At 35.0% G+C, this 23,950-nt stretch overlaps 2 protein-coding genes across 2 annotated transcripts in view; both read left to right on the top strand.

Annotated features, from left to right (window-relative positions):
- The window catches only part of LOC137389409 (laminin subunit alpha-like), a 67,541-nt gene extending 44,743 nt beyond the window's left edge, over positions 1-22,798 (top strand). Inside the window, exons 37-52 of the mRNA XM_068075496.1 lie at positions 1,018-1,228; positions 1,972-2,154; positions 2,908-3,068; positions 3,180-3,371; positions 4,869-5,268; positions 6,530-6,768; positions 8,644-8,876; positions 9,773-9,968; positions 12,438-12,700; positions 13,066-13,379; positions 15,874-16,048; positions 16,466-16,611; positions 17,299-17,727; positions 20,880-21,098; positions 22,048-22,194; positions 22,415-22,798. Coding sequence (XP_067931597.1) covers positions 1,018-1,228; positions 1,972-2,154; positions 2,908-3,068; positions 3,180-3,371; positions 4,869-5,268; positions 6,530-6,768; positions 8,644-8,876; positions 9,773-9,968; positions 12,438-12,700; positions 13,066-13,379; positions 15,874-16,048; positions 16,466-16,611; positions 17,299-17,727; positions 20,880-21,098; positions 22,048-22,194; positions 22,415-22,557 — 3,651 coding nt within the window. The 3' untranslated portion in view covers positions 22,558-22,798. The remainder of the gene's footprint in view (positions 1-1,017; positions 1,229-1,971; positions 2,155-2,907; positions 3,069-3,179; positions 3,372-4,868; positions 5,269-6,529; positions 6,769-8,643; positions 8,877-9,772; positions 9,969-12,437; positions 12,701-13,065; positions 13,380-15,873; positions 16,049-16,465; positions 16,612-17,298; positions 17,728-20,879; positions 21,099-22,047; positions 22,195-22,414) is intronic.
- Positions 22,799-23,115: 317 nt separating this feature from the next.
- Positions 23,116-23,610, top strand: LOC137389351 (probable serine/threonine-protein kinase kinX). Its single transcript, XM_068075491.1, has one exon. It carries the CDS (start codon positions 23,116-23,118, stop codon positions 23,608-23,610), a length of 495 nt encoding a protein of 164 aa, XP_067931592.1.
- The last annotated feature ends 340 nt before the right edge of the window (positions 23,611-23,950 follow it).

Here is a 23,950-nt window from a genome sequence, read left to right as displayed (position 1 = left end):
ACTGTAATAATTGTCTAACATAACATGTCTATGGGTCCTTCGGAATAGATTTGGTAAAACTTGCAATTAGCAAGTCTAGATCATGTAGATGGTAGTCATGGAATAGTGCATGCGGAGATCTAGACAGTAATTGCTTTTGTAACTGGGAGAAGATAACTCCACTGCGAACTAGTATTGAGCGTGCATGAGAATAGCAGTAGGGGGTTAAGGTCTCGAGGTTAGTTAATAGTGATGATTATGTACTATGTAGTCGATGTAGCCTGTGGTCCAAATTTCATCACCACCTTTATCCCTAGCTTCCTGTATGCTTTATTTCTGCCTTTTACACTACTGATAAATTAACTCTATGAAGTAACTCGCTTAATGCTGCCTAATTACCTCCAGCAAAGTGTGCAGCGGGTTGGCCGCCTGATATAAAAATGGCCTTTTAATGTGTAAAAACATAGAGAGTAGCTATAAAATAGTGTTTTTGAATGATTATGGATGCCAAATTTGTAACATTTCATTTTTTTAAATGGGTGGAGATAGCAGTCTGTACAGATATGATCACACTAGATACATTTTTATATGCTTGTTTTACGTCATATAAATTTATATCACTTGAAATAAGCAAATACAAAAGCAAGTTGGTAAAAGTAAAATTTATGTACAGAGTCGCTTTCACACACCACTGTAACTGATAACTCTATTAAAATATTAATTATTGATGGTAGCTTTTTAGAGGCTGCTCATGTATTTGAATGGTTACGTTTTCCATTAATTTTTTTACGTTTTTCAGTTTTTATCATTTAATTTTATATGTACGATTGATTAGCTCTCAAGGTTTAAAATAGACATTTAGAAGTCATATTTGTAAACATCATTTAATTTAAGCAGTGCAAACAGTTTGTCAACCACTTATTTTCACCAACCAGTCTGCATTTGCAGTTTGCAATACTTGTAGATTAGATTATAATCTCTGAAAAACCTTACTAGTATCACTTTTTAGTAATGACCTCTTATTTGATTGTTCTGCAGTCAACTGATATCCACAATAACACAGAACAAGTTAGAGCTGACAGCATGGGACTCCTTGAGGAAGCTCAACTGCTCAAGAACAATAGGTCAGATGAGCTGGAAGAGCGCTTGCGCAACAGTGGCTCAACTAGAGATGGGCTCGAAATGAAAAATTCGGCGATTGATCAAAAGTATTCTGAAGTAGATTTCAATTTAAATTTGATTAATACAGGTGAGGATTGTCAGATCTTTGATTTCAAGCAAATTATAAAATTTTATTATTTGCATTCCTTACAAGTAATAAGCAATTTGTTTTGTACAAACGTTTAAGGCGAGTAGTCCATTTTATACAAAGATTTCTAATGTGATCATTTAGGTATAGTTTTGTTTTTAGAGTTAATAGAAATGTTCATCTTGTTACAAGTAGTTAATTGAGAATTAAAATGACCATTTTTTGTCAAACGTTTTAGTGTTATAAAATGAAAAAGTTGAATCATCAAGCTTTCCTTAACTGCGGGAGCAGCTTGTACCAGTTATAACTAACACCTGAAGCTGTTACTACTTACCGACACTTGTGAACAACCAGTCTGTTTAGAGCTAGTCTTTATGAAACTTTTGATAGGTAAGAAATCTACCAATCAAACTCAAGCAAAGTTTGATTGGCTGGTGTCTTACTTTGCTTAAATCTGATTGGTTGATTTTTTACCTATAAGAAAGAAGAATATTAAAAAATATTACAAATAAGAAATTAATAGCAACATTTCTTATCAGTAGGAAATCAACTAATCAGACTTTGCTTAAGTTTAGTAGATCGATTTCTTACTTATCAAGTTTCATAAATACTGGTTGTTACGCAGACTGGTTGTTCACTAATGTCAGTAAGATGGAAACAAAAATCTGGCTGTTAGAATAGTATGTGATCGTATACGACACCAGCGTAGTATTCTCAACTTTCTACTGTTGTTTGTTTTTTAGACCAAGTGGAAAGAGCTGAGGAAGTGAGAATCATTGCTAACAAATCACAAATGAAAGTGATGGATGCTAAGGAAGCCACAGACCCAATAGTTGGTAACCTCAATGGTGACATGCAGCTGGTCAATGATATTCCGTCTATACAGCAGCAGATGAGTAACAGACTTGAACGAATCAGAACAAAAAGTAAGTAAAGACAACTTCAAACTAGCGACAGGTACTTAAACTTTAATACCATGTACAATCAACTTCTGAAATTTGGATCAACTGCCAATAATGTCATTCATCTCATCTGAACTGAGAGAGTGTTTAGGAATATTTTCTAGAGCTTCCTGAAACACACAGATATCAACTTGTTATCGGAGAGAGCTTTGTAGAATGATAAGCTATAAGTACTTATGTACTTGTTATAAATAATCTATAATTACTGTCAAATTAATAGGTAACATAACTAACAATTGCTTTAATAAAGTTGAATTTTAAAAACTACCCGCTTTTCTAGCTAAAAAATCTCTGTGTATCTAGACAAGACTAAATTGTAACACACCAACAGTTAGGAGAATGTTGAGTCGCTACAGCAAAAAGTAACAAGTTAAGGTTGTAGTAGTTGAATGATTTAAGAGCAGAAATCTTGTTCTCCCTTTCATACACTTTTCATCGGTGTGAGTCTAAATTATCAGGCATACTATGTTTCTATGTTCATTGGCAGTTCTGACAAAAGAAATCTTCTAGTTACACTTGTCGGTGAAACTGGCTTTAACACAAGCATACTACCAGAGTGTCTTTCCACTGATGTCTTCTGATTACTGTCTGCCAAAAATCGCTTTTCAATTGGTTTTTCAGTTCATACCAATCACTTAAAGCAGCTTCTAGAACCAGGCTTGATAAAAGACTTACATTTGGTTTTCACTAGCGAGTATGTTTGTTGTTCAATTTTAGTGGAGACCATCAGAGGTGTTTTACCAAATGTCACGAACATAACTGAGAGCCTGATGACACTGATGCCCGGCTTAAACGCCAGTCGAGTCAAGTTAGATGGTGATATCGGAGCTTTAAGGGAGCAGATAGACAAAGCAAGAGCAATCGCTAACAGGCTCAAGGTGTGATGGCAGTAGTTGACCTTTTAGCAGCGTCATCCCATCTAATGTATATGGCTGCAAACTGACTACATGATTTAACTTTTTAAACAACTATTATTACTCTATTTATAGATCGCTGTCAAGACAAATGAGAATACCACGATCGACATCCGAGTTCCAGATGAATTCGCCAGCACTCAGGCCCAGCAATCGGAATTGTCTCTATTTTTCCAGACGGAGACGGAGAATGGGCTGCTCATGTATGTTGGGCCAGAAGCTCCGAGCACTTTGTATAGATCAAAGAGAGCAGTATCACAGACCCCTGTGAGTCTTTCTCTGCCACGCTTTCATCTAAGCATGATTGTAAAATAAGGAACTAGGTAAAACAGAAGTGTTTTCAAATTGGTATGGTACAGTTAAAGGATCGGATGTTTCTGTTGAGCTTTAGTATGTAGCTGGTATAAAGGTCTGGAGCATTTTGGTGAGTCTAGCGTCTAGCAACATGTCCAGGTGTATTTGAATTACTGAATAAACAATGACAAGTAGGGCATAACGTCGATATACGGAAAGTAATTATAGAACTAACTACGTTTTTTGTTAAACCAAGTGTCAATATATAGGAAAGTTATCGGCAACAAAACGTGTTTAGCCAGTCGTTCCATATAATTACATATCTGTTAGTTTGTTTCAAAACTAACTGCGATGAAGAAATCAGAAATATTTCATATTACTAAACCTAAAGTAGAAAAAAAAATTTAAAACAACATATCAGGATGAAAACAGATGGAAATGGGGAGAAAACATACATAGTATGGTTTAACTGAAAATTCTCCACTAATGAAAACCTACAATTCTGCAAAACACTAAATAGTTTGAAATCCATAGCCATGCCTTAAAGGAAAAACAACCTCTGTGGAATTTAAAACATTGATCAGACAAAACAATGGGTTACTAGAGGTGACTAAAGATCCTTGGCTTTAAATATGTCATATGCTTTGACATATAGTCAAACCTCAACTTACAATGATCCCCTCCTCATACAGAATCTTCAATACACAGTGTGAAATTTCAGCTAATATTTGTGTTGGTAAATGATGTAATGTCCAACTTATGACATCCAAAAGTTTTCAAAAATTAGCAGTTTTGTAACTAAAAATAAAACAGCTGGAATAAATTAGAAGTAAAGGTAAAAGTGATAAGACAATATAAAGCACGTTAACTTAAATAGTTCCTAATGTACGTTAGAGGAAGTTGCAGCGAGTGTTTTTATCCCATGTTACTAAGAACCTTTTTACTGGTTATCACTTTTATTCTAGTTTTTACAAGTAGTTGGGAATTTATTTTTACATACTTTCATGTAATACATTTAGTTTAATGCTGTATGTAAAGCTGTATGTACTCTTGAAGTATATGTCATTGTTTCTGTGTTCTGAAACGAGTTAAACAAGTTACAATTCTTGTAAGAATAAGAATATTTGCTTGAACATAAAATTTTGACATGCCAAACATGAACATAGCAGATTAACTTCATGGTTTGAGTTTTGACTATATATATGCGCTAAAAATAGTAAAAATATAACTTAAAAATACAAAGGTATACTTATAAAACATAGTAATGATAACAGTTCAGAGACTATAGAAATGGCTTAAAATAAACAGCTTTTGCAAATTGTAAAGTCAGAAACAATTTGTAGAAGCTAGTAAATATTTTTGTTTCTTTGTGGTACACTTACTTTACATTCACATTTCTATTGCCTTACGGAAGAAGACAACTTTAAGCTGTTACTTGTATCCTGTATATCTTGCAATTGTGACTTGAAGGAGTACATGGCCATTGAGCTGGTGGATGGGCATGTGGAATTTAAATATTATCTCGGTGGAGAATCGGCTAGGATTACCTCCGCAAACACCTACAATGATAATAGGTGGCATCAAGTGATTGCTAGCAGGTTGGGTAGGGAAGGTACTCTCGTGGTACGAACTCATAATGCTGCCAATGATGAAGTGACCGGAGAGGCTGGAGGAAGTTTTAAACAGCTAGACTTGCTTCCCAAGAATGTGCGTATCTTCGCTGGAGGAGTCCCAGATGGCTTTTCACTGCCCTCCGATGTAGTAAACAGGAGATTTGTTGGTGCTTTAGATGAGTTTTCTTACTCCGACACAGAGAAACAAATGCGATTGGGATTGTGGAACTTCAATGATGGATCAACTAACCTTGAAGGTGAGGGAAGATAATCTTTTTATGGGTCGATTATGATAACCGGTAGTCTCCAGTGCCATGAGGGATTGTCAGGTATAATAACGCACTTGGAATAAGTAAATACGCAATAATTCAAAATTCTGAAAAATGAAAGATTGGTTCAGCTAGTAGCATACCGGGCAGCCATGCTGAATTTTGCAGGTTTGACTTTTGCATGGAGCAAACTTTCTTTCAACCCACAGCCATGGGCACGGCTCTTATTATAGTAAAGATTTAGACAGGCTTTGTTATTATTTATTTATTATTATTTTTATTATTGTATATTTATTATTATTTATTATTCTAGTTACTGTTCTTTGCCTTAATCTGTCTGTAGTTGTAATTAGTTGGCACAATATAGCAACATAGTTTTACCTTCAGGAAGCAAGTTTTAATAGACTTTTTTTGCTAAAGACAGGTTTTTTCGCTACAAAGTTTCTCAGCACTTAATAAAAAATTGCTGAGATGGCAACAATTTTTGCTTATACAGTAGATGCATGGGGTAAAATAATTTTTATTACTATGACATTGTGTGTGCGAGCATAAATATGTACTTACGTACATAAGTCCATACATATGTATGTACGTATGTATGTCATACGTACATGAGTATGTATGTATGTATGTGTGTACGTACATATCACCAATATGTATATACATACGTACATACATATGTATGCATATGTATGTGCATATGCATACATATGTATGCATACATGCATATGCATACATATGTATGCATATGTATGTATGCATATATGTATGCATATATATGTATGTACACATGTATGTACATATGTATGCATACATACATACATCTATATATAATTCTATGTGTTTTTGTACAGTCAAACCCATTCAGAGCTAAAATTGCTGCATTATAGAGTAAGCAAAATAGGTTTTACTAAAATGGATTAGCGGGAATTCATTTTAGTAAAATCTATTTCACTTATCCTACATATGTGTATGAACGTATAAAATGTGTATATATGTATCTGGATATGTTTGAATGTTTAAATGTATGTATACCCATGTGCATGTATGTCTATGTATGTGTATACTTGTGCGTGTATGCATATTTGTGTATAAATTGGTGTGTATATGAATATATATAGTTGAAAAAGTATATATTTAGTGATGAAATGCCTTTTCATAGTCATGATATGATTTCAAATCTGGTTACACTGTTAAGAGACATTTACTGTGTTTGCTGTCTGTTACATTCACCAGTTGTTCGTTGTAGGCATTACAAACAGAGGTGCTGAGTTGCTGCCGGAGATTAGTGAAATTGCTAGATTTGTTTCCTCGTCTGAGAGCTACATCACGATTGATCCTGGTACTCTTTCCGCTCAAACACGATTCTCGATGACATTAAAGTTCAGAACATTGAATAAGGACGGAATTCTATTTTTCATGGGTCAGGATATGTCTAAGGAAGTTGATCAACCAGACTATTTCAAGCTTTATATGAAAGACGGAAAGGTAAGACACTGATATTAAATTCCACGCCCAGTAGATGTTATGGACAAAAGGCATCCATTCTAACCCAACAATGATCTCTACTGTGCTTTTATTAAAATATAACCTTGATACCATTATAAGAGATATTCTATATAGAGAGTTAATTGTATTCTATATATAGCTATATGTATTCTATATATAGAGCTACTAGCTGTACTACCCGGCGTTGCCCGGGTAATATGGAGCGTTGTGGAGGGTACCCATACCCGGCGTTACCCGGGTAATATGGAGCGTTGTGGAGGGTACCCATACCCGGCGTTACCCGGGTAATAAAAAGTCTTGGTCAAAAAATTTATTTGTATTTAACATATAACAACATTTGCCATTATTTGCCAAATAATGAGGAGTAATGTAGTTGCCTGCCACTTGCTATTAGCCTGACACATTGCTAATGGATGATTGGAGTAAGCTTACTAATAATAGCTAACTACTTGCTCTAACGATTGAGCACGCTACCCTCCATGACGCTGCCCCATCATGTTGCGTCGTAACGGAGATCGGTAGCGTATTTGTTCTCATATACCGACATATATCGCCTAATGAATTCATCAAGCTCGTTTGGCTGAACTGGTAAGGCAATGGACTGGTGAGCGAGATGGTCTTAGATCAAATCCTCCGTGCTATGGATTCTTGATTCCAAGATTTAATAGCAATAGTTGGATAGTGATATTTATAAATATATATATATATATAGATATGTATTCTATATATAGCTATATGTATTTTATATATAGAGCTATATTTATTCTATATGAAGCTATTTGTAACCCATATAGAGAACTACATGTATATGTGTTCTATATGGAGCTATATGTATTTTATATCGAGGTACATGTATTCTATACAGAGCTTTGTGTTCTGTGTAAAGCTATAGATATCCTTTATAGCGCTAAATGTATTTTATATAAATATACATATGACCTATGGAGAACTAAATGTGAAAATGTAAAATTAAGTTGGTATTTAAATGAAAAACTTAATAACAAAGTCTGTGCGTCTTGAGTTCATCAAACCCTAGTAAATAAAACTATGCATATTCTTAACCAATTTTTTAGTGCAGTTCATTACAATGCTTTATCAACAAAATGAACTTGAAGATACACAAATAGACAAAAATTAAAATAAATAAATGATACCTGAATTGATAAATTATTTACATATGTAATCATTAGATAGGTTTACTAGTCTGCCCTAGCCTTACAATTAGGGTTGCACGATAGCTAGATAATCGACCGCGATAGTCGGTAGTTGTCTTCTCGATGTGAATATGTCGCCTATTTTTAGCCTATCAAGACATCCGAAACATATATATATTGTTATCGAATGATAAAAAAGAATATAACCTGATTGTTTTTGCAGATAGTTTTTGTTGTTTCTTCTGCAAATTTTTTTCTGCAGCTTTTCCTTTTCCCATCACTTCCCACAATCCTCGATCTTTTCAGGCACGTGTGGTCATCTGGCTAGTAAATTTATCTTCCCGATAATACAATAGTTTTACCAGCTGCCAAGTCACGCAATAACTATCGGTGAACTCGGTCTGCTCATTGAAAATTCGATAGCTATCACTATTGGTCGGACAACTCCAACGATAGTCGATCACACCTTTTCAAACTACAAAGGCCATCCCTAGCCCTACTTACAATCATCAATCTATCTGATTATTTATTATTAATATAACACCTTTCAAATTGATGTCCTTTTTTGTAACAAAGACTTGAAAGTGGAAGTTGAAAAAAGTACAAGTGAGAACGTGTCATGCTGCCAAGCCTTCAGCCAGATATGTGTAAAAAAGGTGATAATTAATTCATTTTAATATGACTATTTCTATGTTTCCAGATTAATGCAGCAATTCAACTGGGTGCTGGAGAGATCACTGTTACCATAGATCAGTTGTATGACGATGGCGAGGAGCATGAGGTTTTTGTTAACAGAGTGGATAACCAACTGTACATAAAAGTTGGTGATGATGATGACACCATGGTTGGCTCTGACAAGTCATTAGTGCTCAACCTCGGCGTCTATCCAGAGCTGCATTTTGGTGGAATTCCCAAAGACTCACAGTATTATGGGTAAGTTTTTTCGAATTTGCCTGCACTTTGTGTAGGCTATCATCTTTGTGTACAAATTCAATTACTTTTGTTTTTAAAACATAGTTTGTACTTCACTTGTATGCGTTATGTTATCACAATTGATTTAGATATGTAGGCTATGCTGTCCAAATTTGTAGTTACACGTTTAGATCAATCTTATAACTAATTTAATAAAGACATCACGTTGTAATTGACTTTCGGGTTCTATTCAGTGGCATCCAAAAGCTTTTGAACATCTGTGAGAGAACAACTCCGTTCAAGGATGAAACACATCATACATGAGCTAATCAGTTTGCTGTCTGTTGATGTATTCACACTGCTCGTCCTCATAAAGTAAAGGAATCTAAGGAGTTTGGAAGCAAATTATTAACAAGTGCTTGTTTCAGCTTGAGATACATAATTATGACTGGGATTCATTCAAGCTGATTTATGTATTTCACATAGTTTATTTGAGATGGGGTTGACTCCTAATCTTGGACTGAGGCTAAATGATTAATCTGCGGAAGGTCTACGATGTGCCTAAATGCAGTCTATCAATATTATGTTTATACAGTGCAATATGTTTAACATTCCGTTATTATTGTTCATTATTTTTACTCTTTAAAGATAATCAGTCAGAACTTTAACTTTTCTAAAGGATTCTGCGAAATTATGTAAAACTATGCACATTTTGTCTACTGATATTTATATGCAATGGCATTCACTTTTAATAGAAATTTTGCCATCCATATATTTTTTGAATCCAGCTTTGGCATGTGATTGCTGATATATTTTATTTCACTTACTAGCCTATGATATTTATACAAAGCGGAGGGAGAGGATACACCCAGCCCTTCAGCTACAATATTTGCTTCACAAGCTACGGTTTGTTGTAGTTTACCTCTCGCGGCTCATGACTACTTTGATGGCTGCATTTGGGACATCAGTTTGGCCCGTCAAACAAAAAAGATTCTTGGATCCAACACCGCGAAGAAGGGAGTTCTAACCGGCTGTAAGCTTGTCAAACGCGCTGTTACCTTTAAGGAAGCCCCGGCAGGCACTAAACCAACAGATGATGAAGGATTTGTGCACGTAAGTTTGAATAGTTTTTAATATATACATGTACATGTCGTCTCAAAGAACTTAAGTTAAAGAAGAGAACTCTAAACTCTGCGAGTTCAGTATATTAAAAATGTCTAATTTTATAATTATATATCTCAGTGTTTGTGCTTTGTGTTTGTGATTTGGTCTGTCCAGCTATAGCTATTAAAATCTTGGAATGAAAAGCTCGCTTTGTGCTGGATTTGAACTGGCGAAGATTGCAACCACAACTTTTTAAATACGCATCTAACCACTGAGCTACACAATCCTTACAATTCTATTGCTCTTATTACATACCGTACGCAGGTAGTCATCGACTTACGACACATTATACATTATAATGAATTATACATTATAATGATTACAGATATACTCTACGGCACATTATACATTGTAATGTTATATTTTCTTGCAGATTGTAACCACAAAATGCACTAAAGTTATTGTAGGTAACTATAGTTACTAAGTTTAACATTTGGTTTTGTTACTATTTTTAATAATGTTGGATGATGATTATTTTTACCGGGAGGTGTTTGCATTAGACAATTACTATGGGTTTTTACACCACGCTATACGATATTTTTCCCTTATGATGCCAAATCATAAGCGTATACGAAAAAACTTTTCATTGCCATCGTAGGAAAGCCGACTATATTTAGCCATTACATGCTAATTATTTTACATTTACATGTAGACACCTTTACAGTTTCATTTTTCTTCCTAATTTATTTCAATAAAACACTTCTTTCATGATATGAAATTCAAAAGTTAGTTGTTTGAAAAGGTTTAAAAACCTTTACAATTGTTTTATTTTTTCTCTTAATTCAAGTGGGTTGTGCAACAAACACTTTTCTTATGATATGAAGTTAGAATGGTAAATGTTGTATAGTATATGTTAAATAAAAATAAATTTTCTATTCAAAGATTTATTACCCGGCAATGCCGGGCATTCAGTTGTATATATATATATATGTATATGTATATATATATATATATATATATGTATATATGTATATATGTATATATGTATATATACATATATGTATATATACATATATATGTATATATATATATATATATATATATATATATATATATATATATATACCCAGCAGTATATATATATCAGAAAATTGATTTGTATTTAACATATTACAACATTTGCCATTCTAACTTTTAAACTACATATCATGAAAAGTGTTTTGTGTAATTGAAATAAATTAAGAAAGAAAATAAAAACAACTGTAAAGGTTTTCAAACTTGAAAGTTGAAAAATTTCATTACTTGAAAGAAGTGTTTCGTTGAAATAATATAGAAGAAAAATAAAAATGTAAAAGTGCTTAAATGTAAATGTGAACTCATTAGAGAGTAATGGCTAAATATAGTCTATTTCGCTATGATTAAAATCAAAAAATATCTGGTATTCATTTATATGATTTTAGTTCGTTTCAGTGTTGACATTTGAAATTAGCATGCGAAAATATTGTAGGCTATAGACGTACATAGAGTGGTATAGAAACGCATAGTCATTATCTGATGCAATCAACTCCTGGTGAAAATCATCATCATTAAAAATAGTACCGAAATACTATGTTAACCATTGGTAACTATAGGTACCTACAATGACTTTAGTGCATTTTGTGGTTATGATTTGCAAGATAGAACATTACAATGTACTACGTGGAGAGTTCTTACCTTCGAGACAGACATGCAACCTAAATGCTGAATTTACCTTAAATGATTTTAATTTACTAAACACTTACTTGAAGGTAGTTTTAGTATGTATTTTAGTTAACTTTAAACGTTTAACAGTAATCTTATCATTGCGATACGTTTTTATTATTACGGATACCGGATATACCGTCTAACGGATACGGATAACTCGCCATGGCAAGTACAGCGGCGTATATCTTTTAATAATGTAATAATCAGTACACAAATCACCAACTTTTAAGTTCGAGGTAAATTATTGGCTTTAACGAAAAACGACAAAGAAGCTTTGCGTTGCATTTACTTAGGTGCCAAAATATTTCTAAACAGGGACATCGTAACGTGTAGCGCGCAAGACTAAAATAATTACCATGAGCATGGGGTATGCGGTATATGGAAACATCTCTGATAACTATGCTGTTCTAGCTCAGTTGTAGGTAAGAAACTTGCCGATGCATTCGTCGTGAGTTCAAATCCTTGAAACTGCGGAATTTTAATAGTTATAGCCGGAATGCAGACATATGACCTACATACTTTGAGAAATATATATATATATAGATATAGACGAAGACATAGATATATATATGTATATATATACATGTACAGACCTTTATATATGTATAAAGTCATATATATATATATACAGGGTATATATACAGGGTAGGCCTATATATATACGCCTTTACACGGTGTAATTGTATAATGTATGCTCACTACACTAATACACGTACTTCCATTGTTTGATTACAGATTTTGGATGTAGTGACAATCAATGAGAACTTCACAGTCGGAATGAGAATCAAGACAGTTGCTGAGAATGGAACCTTGTTTTATGCTTCTTCTCAAGATGATGCTAACGCATTCAGCGTGACCCTAGTAGATGGAAAGATTAGAGTTGACAACACAGCTGGTATAGATGGGAGTGGAGCTCAAAGAAAGAATCAGGTCACAACGAAGAACAAGTTCAATGATGGAGGATGGCATTCATTAGAAGTGACGAAAGCTGGTCTCGAGTGTGTAACCATAACCAACATTTTAACCTGTTCAAATGATGGCGGTTTAATTGTAAATACGTTTTTAAAAAGCCTAGCGAAAATGTTTAAATATGGTGTAAAGCTTATTGGAGTTGCTCGTAAATTGAAGGGTGCCAAAGTTTGCTGATATCTGTTTTCAGGGTTTTTTTAATTTGATAGTTGATGACTTTTTCGTGTTTCAATGTTACCATATGGTTTATAGATATTTTTATGAGTGCGAGCAAGAAATAATACATCGTGCTTTGATTTGAAAACAGCATTTTTTCTTCTGATCATCGTCATACGTAGATGATTTAGAGCTATACATAATCGCTTTTATCTCATTTTGTGTCATGAAATTTTAGGTTGACTATCGCTGTCGATGATCGAGATATTACATCAGAGACCGGCACTCATCGAGGAAAGAAGACAAAAACGGATCCCTCTTTTGGCTACTACTTTGGAGGTCTGAGATGGGAGACAATTGAGGACATTAAGAGTAGAGACAACTCTCCAACATGGCAGCGGTTCGTTGGTTGCATGAGTGATGTTTACATCAAGAAAGAAACTATAGACTTTGCAATTTTCCCACCACAAGGAGATTATGCGGACTATTCTACATGCTCGGTACCAGATCCAGTAGACCCTGATGCCACAACCACACTTAATTTACCAATGCGTTAGTATTACTCATTTACTGTGTTTATCCAGACGATCGTGTGTCTATCGTGTGTTGATAAACACAACGATTGAAGATTGGGAAGCTTTTGTTGAGAGAGAACAAGTTTTTTTCATGACCAGCTTTTGTTCTTTAATTCAAAGAAAGTCTCTCATAAATTTAAAGCCATCATAATCCTTTCCATTTTATTCTTGTTTGGCTAATATTTAGTATCAGGAATTTTAAAATGAATTACTGCTAAAATTTTAAAATATTGAGAAAAAACTAGCAGTCCCATATAGTAAGCACCCAGTAAGCACTCCTATATTGTAAACCTCCTATTGCATGAACTAGTACTCTTGGAAGTTTTCTGTACCATGAGAGATCGCCATGAGTAATCAGTGTGTGGAGAATCATCTAGCTACTTACTAGGGCTTGTGAGTGGTGAAACAGTAGTGTGCTTGCGTGTCAATCGGATGCTCCAGGTTCGATTCCCGTGCGAGGCAATCAATTTTTCTAATGCTCTTCTTTAATTTGATGAAATCTAAGATTTGTCAGGGAAGAGTATAAATCATCATAACTTTTGAACCACATGGTCTATAAAAATATATAAATACCAAATTAATCATCATAAAATTTTACAGTAGCTGATGCCATTATAAATACCACAAATGTGATGCAGAATGAAAACGGACACTTTTTCAACCATTTTCGAGAAAGCCGTAAGCAGATCTGAGTTGGCCGATTTATCAATATTATGACAGTTTACAGTGTTATTATTACTGATAAAATGTGAATAATAACTTTCAGTAGTACTATTGTTCAATAATAATCACCTAAAACCATAGATCTAAAATTACTGAAAATTTGTAGCTGTAATGTGTCTAGCACAGCTGGTCATTGCTAACAATAAATTGTAATAAAAATTAAGACTTTGCAAAGTGAAACTACACTCAGGGTAATTTGTTAACATATTTTTATTGGCTTAATGGATGCAAATAATCGTTTCATTTTGTGTAAGAACCAATATGACAGGGTAATTTTGTGGTTTAGTGGTTAATGTGCAGGACTGTTAATCGGAGTATCTGCATTCAATTCCTGAGCAAGACAATTTTATTCCTGACACTCTTGGCGTGGCTTCAGACGGTCGGACACTGTTTCTATTAGATTCTAGTTACCGTAAAAGATTCTAGTTAATCTAAAGAATTTATGTGAAGTTTTAATGCGTCGCATTACATGAAAAAGTCTATATAACATAAAGCGTCAAGTCGCTACAAATTCTCAAATTCTATTTGAATAACAAAATTCGCATAGTTAGCCTTAAAAATATAGTTTCTGTTGTGCCGCACTTGATATACAAAATGACATACGGTCATACCTCAATATACCAGCTTGATGCGTTTAGGGGCTGAGCTCGTATGACAATTTCCTAGTGTCTCAAGGTACTATTTCCTATATAAATAACTAAATACAAAATAACCCTTTACTATATTATGAAAATACACATAAAACAGAATTTATTACGGTGGAAAAGTGTTTTTAATTGTGTTTATTTAGTACCTACGCTAACAAAGTAACAAATACTTCTTTAGCCGTTAAAATCTGCAATAAAATGTTACATTACTGTGTACACTACTGTAAATTTTTACCTTCGAGACGGACATAGTGACTAACAGCTGTCTGAGAGAGGCTTGACAACAATTCGTTCGGTACCCTAAGCTTCTGTGACATTATGTAACAGAAACTTTGAATTTAATTTTAATGAGTTTAGCTTACTAAGCATACCCTTAAAGCTAAGTTTTAATTTTTTACAAAACTTTTTTAATTTTGTCGTTTTTATTTTTCAGTATTCATTTCCAGTTTGGTGCTTTTTGCCTGACATTCCCTACAACTTTTAGCCAACGTTCTAAAAACTTTTTTTCAAACTGATTTGAAAAAAAAGATTGAACCATGCTGTTCTCAAAAGCGGCCTCTCGCGTACTTGAGCATATAGTGGCCATCGGGAACCGGCTCGTATGCTTGTATCTCAAGGATTACTCGTATGTCAAAGAAGGAACTTGCTCAAAACTCTGCTCGTATCTCGATTTTCTCGTATGTTGGGGCACTCGTATGTCGAGGTATGACTGTATATGGGTATCTCTATGATATATGCTGATACTCTCGTTTATTGCTGTGAGGGATCATCAGGTATGCTGATAAAGTGCAGAGACTAAGTAGCTACACAAGTATTCAGAAACAACCAAAGGCAGTCGATAAGTGCTAGTGTTAGAGTGTTAGAGTGTCGGTCTACCAAGCTAAATATCACAAGTTGGAGTCTCATTGAAAGCGATGTTTTATCTTAATCTCCAACTCTGACTTGAGACAAACAGACGGACTCGTCTCCTATTGTATTAAATGTTACCTTTATTGTAGATGAAAGAATTCACAGCGTTATTGTTGCAGTTGTGATTCTATATAAAGAAAGTTATTTTGTCAAAGTACAGATAGTTTAGAGAAACAAATATTACTCTTGTAGAAGATTCGACAACGACGACGACTGTAGTAGAACCACAAAGTTGTAAACTTCCACAACAGCCTAATATTCAGAATGTTACAGAACAGGGCACACGGTTTGGCCTTGATCCTGACAGTAGATTTGAATTTACAACAATGGCTGGCATTTCTGATATTCGTAAGGAGCTCAGACTAAGGTATAATTTCTCTAATTAATTATCTACAATATAGAAAACTTATCTAGCGCATCTCAGTGATTGCTTGCGTGAAGCAAGATTAATGTGTCAAGGTCAATTCTTAGGTGGAGTTTTTTTTATAATAAACTAACCCAATAGTGATTGCAAGTTGCGTAGGAGCAATAACGTAAAGGTTAAATGTCTCGCACATGATATTTTTGTCTGATTAAAAGCTTTCTAAAATGTCCTGTTACCATGTTCCTGAGAGCAGTAAAAATTGAAGGCATACATATGTTGTATAGCTATGTCTGCATACAGATAGTTAGCTGGACTTGCTGAGACTGCTTCTTCCATCACTGGAAAACTAGGAGCTTGTTTTAAGTAACCAGTTTGTGGAGATGTATTTTTTGTTTAGACGTTTGCATGTTTTTTCTGAAGGAATTATTTGAAGTTCATGGTGAAGACCTATGCATCAGAAGGAATGATGTGGTTTATTGGAGATGAGAGGGCAAAACCTGATGAAAGTCCTGACTACTCAGCTATTTACCTGGACAAGGGAAAGGTGGTCTACAAATGCAATTTAGGTAAGTGACCTAGATTTGACTATGCTAATTGGTTACTTGTTTGTTCTGCATTCTTACGATTATTTTTACGGTTTATTCTCTATACAATTTAGTAGCTTTTGTTCACAAAAAAGTACACAAAAATAGGTAGTATATATGGTTGTTTGAATGTGTAACTGTTATAGGAAACTTTAAAAAGTTCATATCTTGTCTAAACAGGCTGATAATCATCTTGAATTTTTAAAACTGTTGCTACATCGATTCATTTTTAAAAATTTGTTCTTCATGATATGCATCATCACCAATTCAACATGTTTGCTTTTACCTCTATGAAATGTAACTTAAATCACTAGTAGTAGGAAGGTGGATCAATTTACATAAAGTAATTAGCACAGACTAGATAGGTAAGACCTACAAGCTAGTTCTTAAGAAAACTATTATGGTGTTTGTTGTTTACCTACTGTAACAGCACTACTATTACTAGTGAATGTGACAGAACATCATGAGTAGAGAAGTTCTTAAGCTTGTCTAGTAACTACAAAAACTCTGATTGATAAGGACAGACAACTCTGGTGTATTGATGGTGACACACAAAAAATACAATTATGTAGCTTTTTATCAAAGAACAATTAGACAATAGGAGGTTGGATGAAAAGGATATACTCAGTCTATTATTCATGCATTCAAGCTCGACTTTTGGCATTCTAGGTGGTGGATCTGGAGGAGCCACGTCACGAAAAGTCATCAATGATGGCCGATGGCATTCTGTGGAAATAAGGAGAGAAAGGACCCAAACTGAAAGCAATAAAGTTGTGAATGGTGCTTTGATTATAGACTCTGAGAAGCCATTGGATATAACTTGGCCCGGCGGCTCAACTGCCCTCAAATTCGTTTTACCGGTGTATGTGGGAGGCATGAACATGGATGCCGATAGCTATGTGTATATGTCTGAGAAATTAGGTTTTGCATCTACAGCGAGTCTCGTCGGCTGTATCGACCAGATAGAGTATTTGCCAAAAGAAGATAATGCTCAGTGGATCTCATACGGGGAAGCAAAGTCTTTCAGTACACAGGGCTGCTTTGAAAACCAGGAAGATGGAGTTTTCATTCCCTTAACTGGAGGTGCAATGGCCTTAGGTAAATATCTTTGAAAGTAATATAAGTAAGTTTTGGTTGTAGCAATTTTATCTGCTTCAACTTTCATGTAGCTGCAGCCATTTCAGTGATGCTTTTGACCTCATAAAACATGAAGTCTTTAAAATGTGTAACTTTTGAAGGTGCAATCCTCGCTGATGTCAAGTATGTAGAGAAAACTGGTGGTTATACTCAGATCTTCTGACTTGTCAGTGTAGTTCCTTGAATCACAAAAACATTAAGTGTTGAGGCTGGGGTGTAGCTAAAGGATGAAAAATCCTTTCAAAAAGTTGAAATGACCAAAGCTCTAACCAATTGTATGATTAGTTATGTTTAAATTTGCACTTTATTATGACTTCAAATCTTAGCTGACCTCAAGTGCAGCCAACTTCATTTCTTTCTGCTCCATCAGTAAGGGCTCCGGAATAGGTCATAGATTTAAGAATTTGTGTTAAAAACACACTCTTTACCGTCTAAGTTGTAAACACACATTCCTCACTATCTGTAAGTTATAAACACTCATTCCTCACAATCTGTAAGTTATAAACACACATTCCTCGCAATCTGTAAGTTATAAACACACATTCCTCACACTCTGTAAGTTATAAACACACATTCCTCACACTCTGTAAGTTATAAAAACACGTTTATTACACTCTGTAAGTTATAAATACACGTTTATCACACTCTGTAAGTTATAAACACACATTTATCACATTCTGTAAGTTATAAAAACACATTTATCACACTCTGTAAATTATAAACACACGTTTATCACACTCTGTAAGTTATAAAAACACGTTTATCACACTCTGTAAGTTATAAACACACGTTTATCACACTCTGTAAGTTATAAACACACATTCCTCACACTCTGTATGTTATAAACACACATTCCTCACACTCTGTAATTTATAAAAACACATTCCTCACACTCTGTAAGTTATAAAAACATGTTTATCACACTCTGTAAGTTATAAAAACACGTTTATCACACTCTGTAAGTTATATACACACGTTTATCACACTCTGTAAGTTATAAACACACGTTTATCACACTCTGTAAGCTATAAAAACACGTTTAGCACACTCTGTAAGTTATAAACACACATTTATCACACTCTGTAAGTTATAAACACACGTTTATCACACTCTGTAAGTTATAAAAACACATTTATCACACTCTGCAAGTTATAAACACACGTTTATCACACTCTGTAAGTTATAAAAACACGTTTATCCCACTCTGTAAGTTATAAACACACGTTTATCACACTCTGTAAGTTATAAACACACATTCCTCACACTCTGTATGTTATAAACACACATTCCTCGCAATCTGTAAGTTATAAACACACATTCCTCACACTCTGTAAGTTATAAACACACATTCCTCACACTCTGTAAGTTATAAACACACATTCCTCACACTCTGTCAGTTATAAAAACACGTTTATCACACTCTGTAAGTTATAAACACACGTTTATCACACTCTGTAAGTTATAAACACACATTCCTCACACTCTGTAATTTATAAAAACACATTCCTCACACTCTGTAAGTTATAAAAACATGTTTATCACACTCTGTAAGTTATAAAAACACGTTTATCACACTCTGTAAGTTATATACACACGTTTATCACACTCTGTAAGTTATAAACACACGTTTATCACACTCTGTAAGCTATAAAAACACGTTTAGCACACTCTGTAAGTTATAAACACACATTCCTCACACTCTGTATGTTATAAACACACATTCCTCGCAATCTGTAAGTTATAAACACACATTCCTCACACTCTGTAAGTTATAAACACACATTCCTCACACTCTGTAAGTTATAAACACACATTCCTCACACTCTGTCAGTTATAAAAACACGTTTATCACACTCTGTAAGTTATAAACACACGTTTATCACACTCTGTAAGTTATAAACACACATTCCTCACACTCTGTAATTTATAAAAACACATTCCTCACACTCTGTAAGTTATAAAAACAAGTTTATCACACTCTGTAAGTTATAAAAACACGTTTATCACACTCTGTAAGTTATATACACACGTTTATCACACTCTGTAAGTTATAAACACACGTTTATCACACTCTGTAAGCTATAAAAACACGTTTAGCACACTCTGTAAGTTATAAACACACGCTTATCACACTCTGTAAGTTATAAAAACATGTTTATCACACTCTGCAAGTTATAAACACACGTTTATCACACTCTGTAAGTTATAAAAACACGTTTATCACACTCTGTAAGTTATAAAAACATGTTTATCACACTCTGTAAGTTATAAAAACACGTTTATCACACTCTATAAGTTATAAACACATGTTTATCACACTCTGTAAGTTATAAAAACACGTTTATCACACTCTATAAGTTATAAACACATGTTTATCACACTCTGTAAGTTATAAAAACACGTTTATCACACTCTGTAAGTTATATACACACGTTTATCACACTCTGTAAGTTATAAACACACGTTTATCACACTCTGTAAGCTATAAAAACACGTTTAGCACACTCTGTAAGTTATAAACACACGCTTATCACACTCTGTAAGTTATAAAAACACGTTTATCACACTCTGCAAGTTATAAACACACGTTTATCACACTCTGTAAGTTATAAAAACACGTTTATCACACTCTGTAAGTTATAAAAACACGTTTATCACACTCTGTAAGTTATAAACACACGTTTATCACACTCTGTAAGTTATAAAAACACGTTTATCAGACTCTGCAAGTTATAAACACACGTTTATCACACTCTGTAAGTTATAAAAACACGTTTATCACACTCTGTAAGTTATAAAAACACGTTTATCACACTCTGTAAGTTATAAACACACATTTATCACACTCTTTAAGTTATAAACACACGTTTATCACACTCTGTAAGTTATTTCAAGTTAAAATGTTATTTAGTTTTCTTGATTGCATGTCTTGTAAATGTTGCTTTATGAACCAGATTCTACTTTAACTATTCTTATAGACCGTAAGTTAGATAAACTTTATTTATTGGCTTTATTATTCTTTCAACATCATCATTCTTTCTTTGTAGTGAAAATCATTTAGTTTTAAGAGTGAGTGCCACACTCAAGGTTAATTTCTGGTGCTTGTTCTGCAGGAGATCAGACTGGTATCGGTGTTAATGCTGAAGTTGAGTTATCTGTACGACCTCGCTCTCTTTCTGGCGTGCTGTTCCTTGTTTGGGGAGGAGGCGACTACTTTGGTATCGAGCTCTTTGAAGGCTCGGTCAAAGTTAATGTAAATAATGGTGCGGGAGACATCGAGGCCCAGATGCTTGTTGCTGATATTTGTGATGGACAATGGAGAAAGATTAAAGGTGAAGCTCACGCAATACATTGATCATAAGATTTATATTATTTAGATTTAGTCATGTAGATCACAAGTGCGAATAACTTCCATTATGATATCGCAAATGCTCGTCTAACTAGAATAGTGATTTTTAAATAGTTTCACTTTAGATGCATTATTGGTTGTAGTTTAACTTTCGGGAGTTTTTAACTAGTCATTTATTGGGAGTCTTTTTATAGTACAGTTACCATGCTTCTTAAATATTTATTCATTTACAATAAGTTGCTTATACTCCAAACGCAAAGTATTTGCTAATTTCTTGTGAGTGCCTATTCTTATTCACTAGTTAATATAGCATGGTGCAAATGAGAAGTTGCCTGTTCTTGGTAACATGAACACATTATTCCTTCTGGCTTCGCAGGAAGACCCACCCTTGGAATGGAAATTTCTGTGGAATAAACACTAGATTTTTTAGCCATAGTTTTAACGCATAAGTGCCTGTACATTTACTTGTATACACTTGTATAGTGCATTATATATTCAGCACCGCAATCCGTTAGCGATTAACGAGAACTGAAATGCAAAACATGACTTGGGTGAGAATCAAAGCGATAAAGTCTATGCTAAATATTTTTGAGCCAATCAGTGTCAGGATAGCAAAAATAACGAAATTGTTTATTGGTGGTTTTCAGTAGATAAAAAAGGACAGATAGTCAAATTCTATTCTATAGCTAAAAAGCGGTCGCGAACTATTCTTTGTAGTTTCTATTTTTGTCGTTGCTCTGGGACTTTTACATTAATAGATTGTGCGCTTCTACTCATACCTGCGTGACAGCAATAGAAGGCCGCCAAAAATCCGCGATACCGTGATAGCTGGAGCTGCAAAGTAGGATGGATTACTGTACTGTATAGGAGTTCTCCTGAATTTTCACTCCATCTCGCGACCTGCAGCTGTATAATATATTCAATGATTTTAGTTGTAAAACGTGCCAATGTGGTGACATTGATGGTGTCATTGGAATCTGAGGACTATGATGAGGACATGGCTCAGACTGGCAGAGGATCATCTTCTAGCACATCAGCCGACACCAACTCACCCGTTCTTATCGGTGGCATCCCTAACGGTAGGCAGCAGACAATTGTATGAGGCTAACTCCCTCCCTCAACCAGATTACTGTAATTTGCATGATTTGTGGAGACACTTTTTTCTGTATTTTGTTTTAGAAGGCTATTGATTAGAAATAAACCTTTGCGTGATGCATGATACCCAGTATATTGAGTAAAATAATAAAAATAATGAGAAATAATGAGACTGGTGAGACAATAAATCTCATGGTTTTGTAGACCAGGCAGGCTACCGCTATAGACCTGAATCCTCGGAGAGTTATGTTGGATGCATACGTAGTGTGACGGTCAGCGGAAAGTCATTTAACATGAGCAGAGGGAAGAAGTATGGAGACGTCGCTAGGACCTGCCTTACAACTTAGATCTACCTCTTCTACAAGCCAAAATGCTCTTACGGACTACCGAATCAGTTAAAACAGTTTGATAAACCAAGTGTAATGGCTAAACAAATATGAAACGTTTGTGAAAGCTTCGCTACAAGAAAGAAGTATTTTAAATCTGTTTTAGTAGAGTTTTTAGTACAATCAGACTTTTAGTCACATTTTTGAACACGATAAATTTTTACCTAACAAACTGGACTTAGCTATGCTATAATGGTATAGCCTGAATATTCTGGACTTAGCTATGCTATAATGGTATAGCCTGAATATTCTGTACTTAGCTATGCTATAATGGTATAGCCTGAATATTCTGTACTTGACTAGCTAAACACTACAGCTACTAAGCACGTGTCTAGTATTCATGAAGCTTGCGTATAATAGCAAGCTGACTAGTAAGGTGTAGTAAACCTACTAAAGATTTCGCTAGACGCTGTATGTTGTAATTGTCTGTTTTAGTTAGTTGATTTGAATGTCAATAAATAGATGCAACTCATAGCAGCGCTTAGATTTCTTACTAGAAACTAACCTGGAAGATATGCCATGACTGGTAACACCTGTATAACTGCCATTAGGCATGCACTGTTTAAGGTGCAGCAGAATATAGGGCTGCTTAAGGTGCAGCAGGATATAGAGTTACGTAAGGTGCAGCAGAATATAGGGTTGCGTAAAGTGCAGCAGAATATAGAGTTACGTAAGGTGCAGCAGAATATAGAGTTGCGTAAGGTGCAGCAGGATATAGAGTTGTTTAAGATGCAGGAGGATATAGGGCTGCTTAAGATGCAGCAGGATATAGGGCTGCTTAAGATGCAGCAGGATATAGGGCTGCGTAAGGTGCAGCAGGATATAGAGTTGTTTAAGATGCAGGAGGATATAGGGCTGCTTAAGATGCAGCAGGATATAGGGCTGCTTAAGATGCAGCAGGATATAGGGCTGCTTAAGGTGCAGCAGGATATAGGGCTGCTTCAGGCGCAGGAGGATATGGGGCTGCTTCAAGTGCAGCAGGATATAAGGCTGCTTCAGGCGCAGGAGGATTAGGGCTGCTGAAGGTGCAGCAGGATATGGGGCTTCTTAAGATGCAGCAGGATATAGGGCTGTTTAAGGTGCAGGAGGATTAGGGCTGCTTAAGGTGCAGCAGGATATAGGGCTGCTTCAGGCGCAGGAGGATATGGGGCTGCTTCAAGTGCAGCAGGATATAAGGCTGCTTCAGGCGCAGGAGGATTAGGGCTGCTGAAGGTGCAGCAGGATATGGGGCTTCTTAAGATGCAGCAGGATATAGGGCTGTTTAAGGTGCAGGAGGATTAGGGCTGCTTAAGGTGCAGGAGGATATGTGGCTGCTTCAGGCGCAGGAGGATTACCTGCTGGTTGGGCTGGTGAA

This window comes from Watersipora subatra, chromosome 1 (genome assembly GCF_963576615.1).
Source record: "Watersipora subatra chromosome 1, tzWatSuba1.1, whole genome shotgun sequence".
In the NCBI taxonomy this organism is placed as follows: Eukaryota; Metazoa; Bryozoa; class Gymnolaemata; order Cheilostomatida; family Watersiporidae; genus Watersipora; species Watersipora subatra.
The sequence above is the reverse complement of the archived record's forward strand: the minus strand, read 5'-3'. Positions and strand labels throughout refer to the sequence as shown.

Bases quoted from the DNA above. Each gene is read 5' to 3' on its own strand.
- LOC137389351 (XM_068075491.1), top strand. From the start codon at position 23,116: ATGACTGGTAACACCTGTATAACTGCCATTAGGCATGCACTGTTTAAG.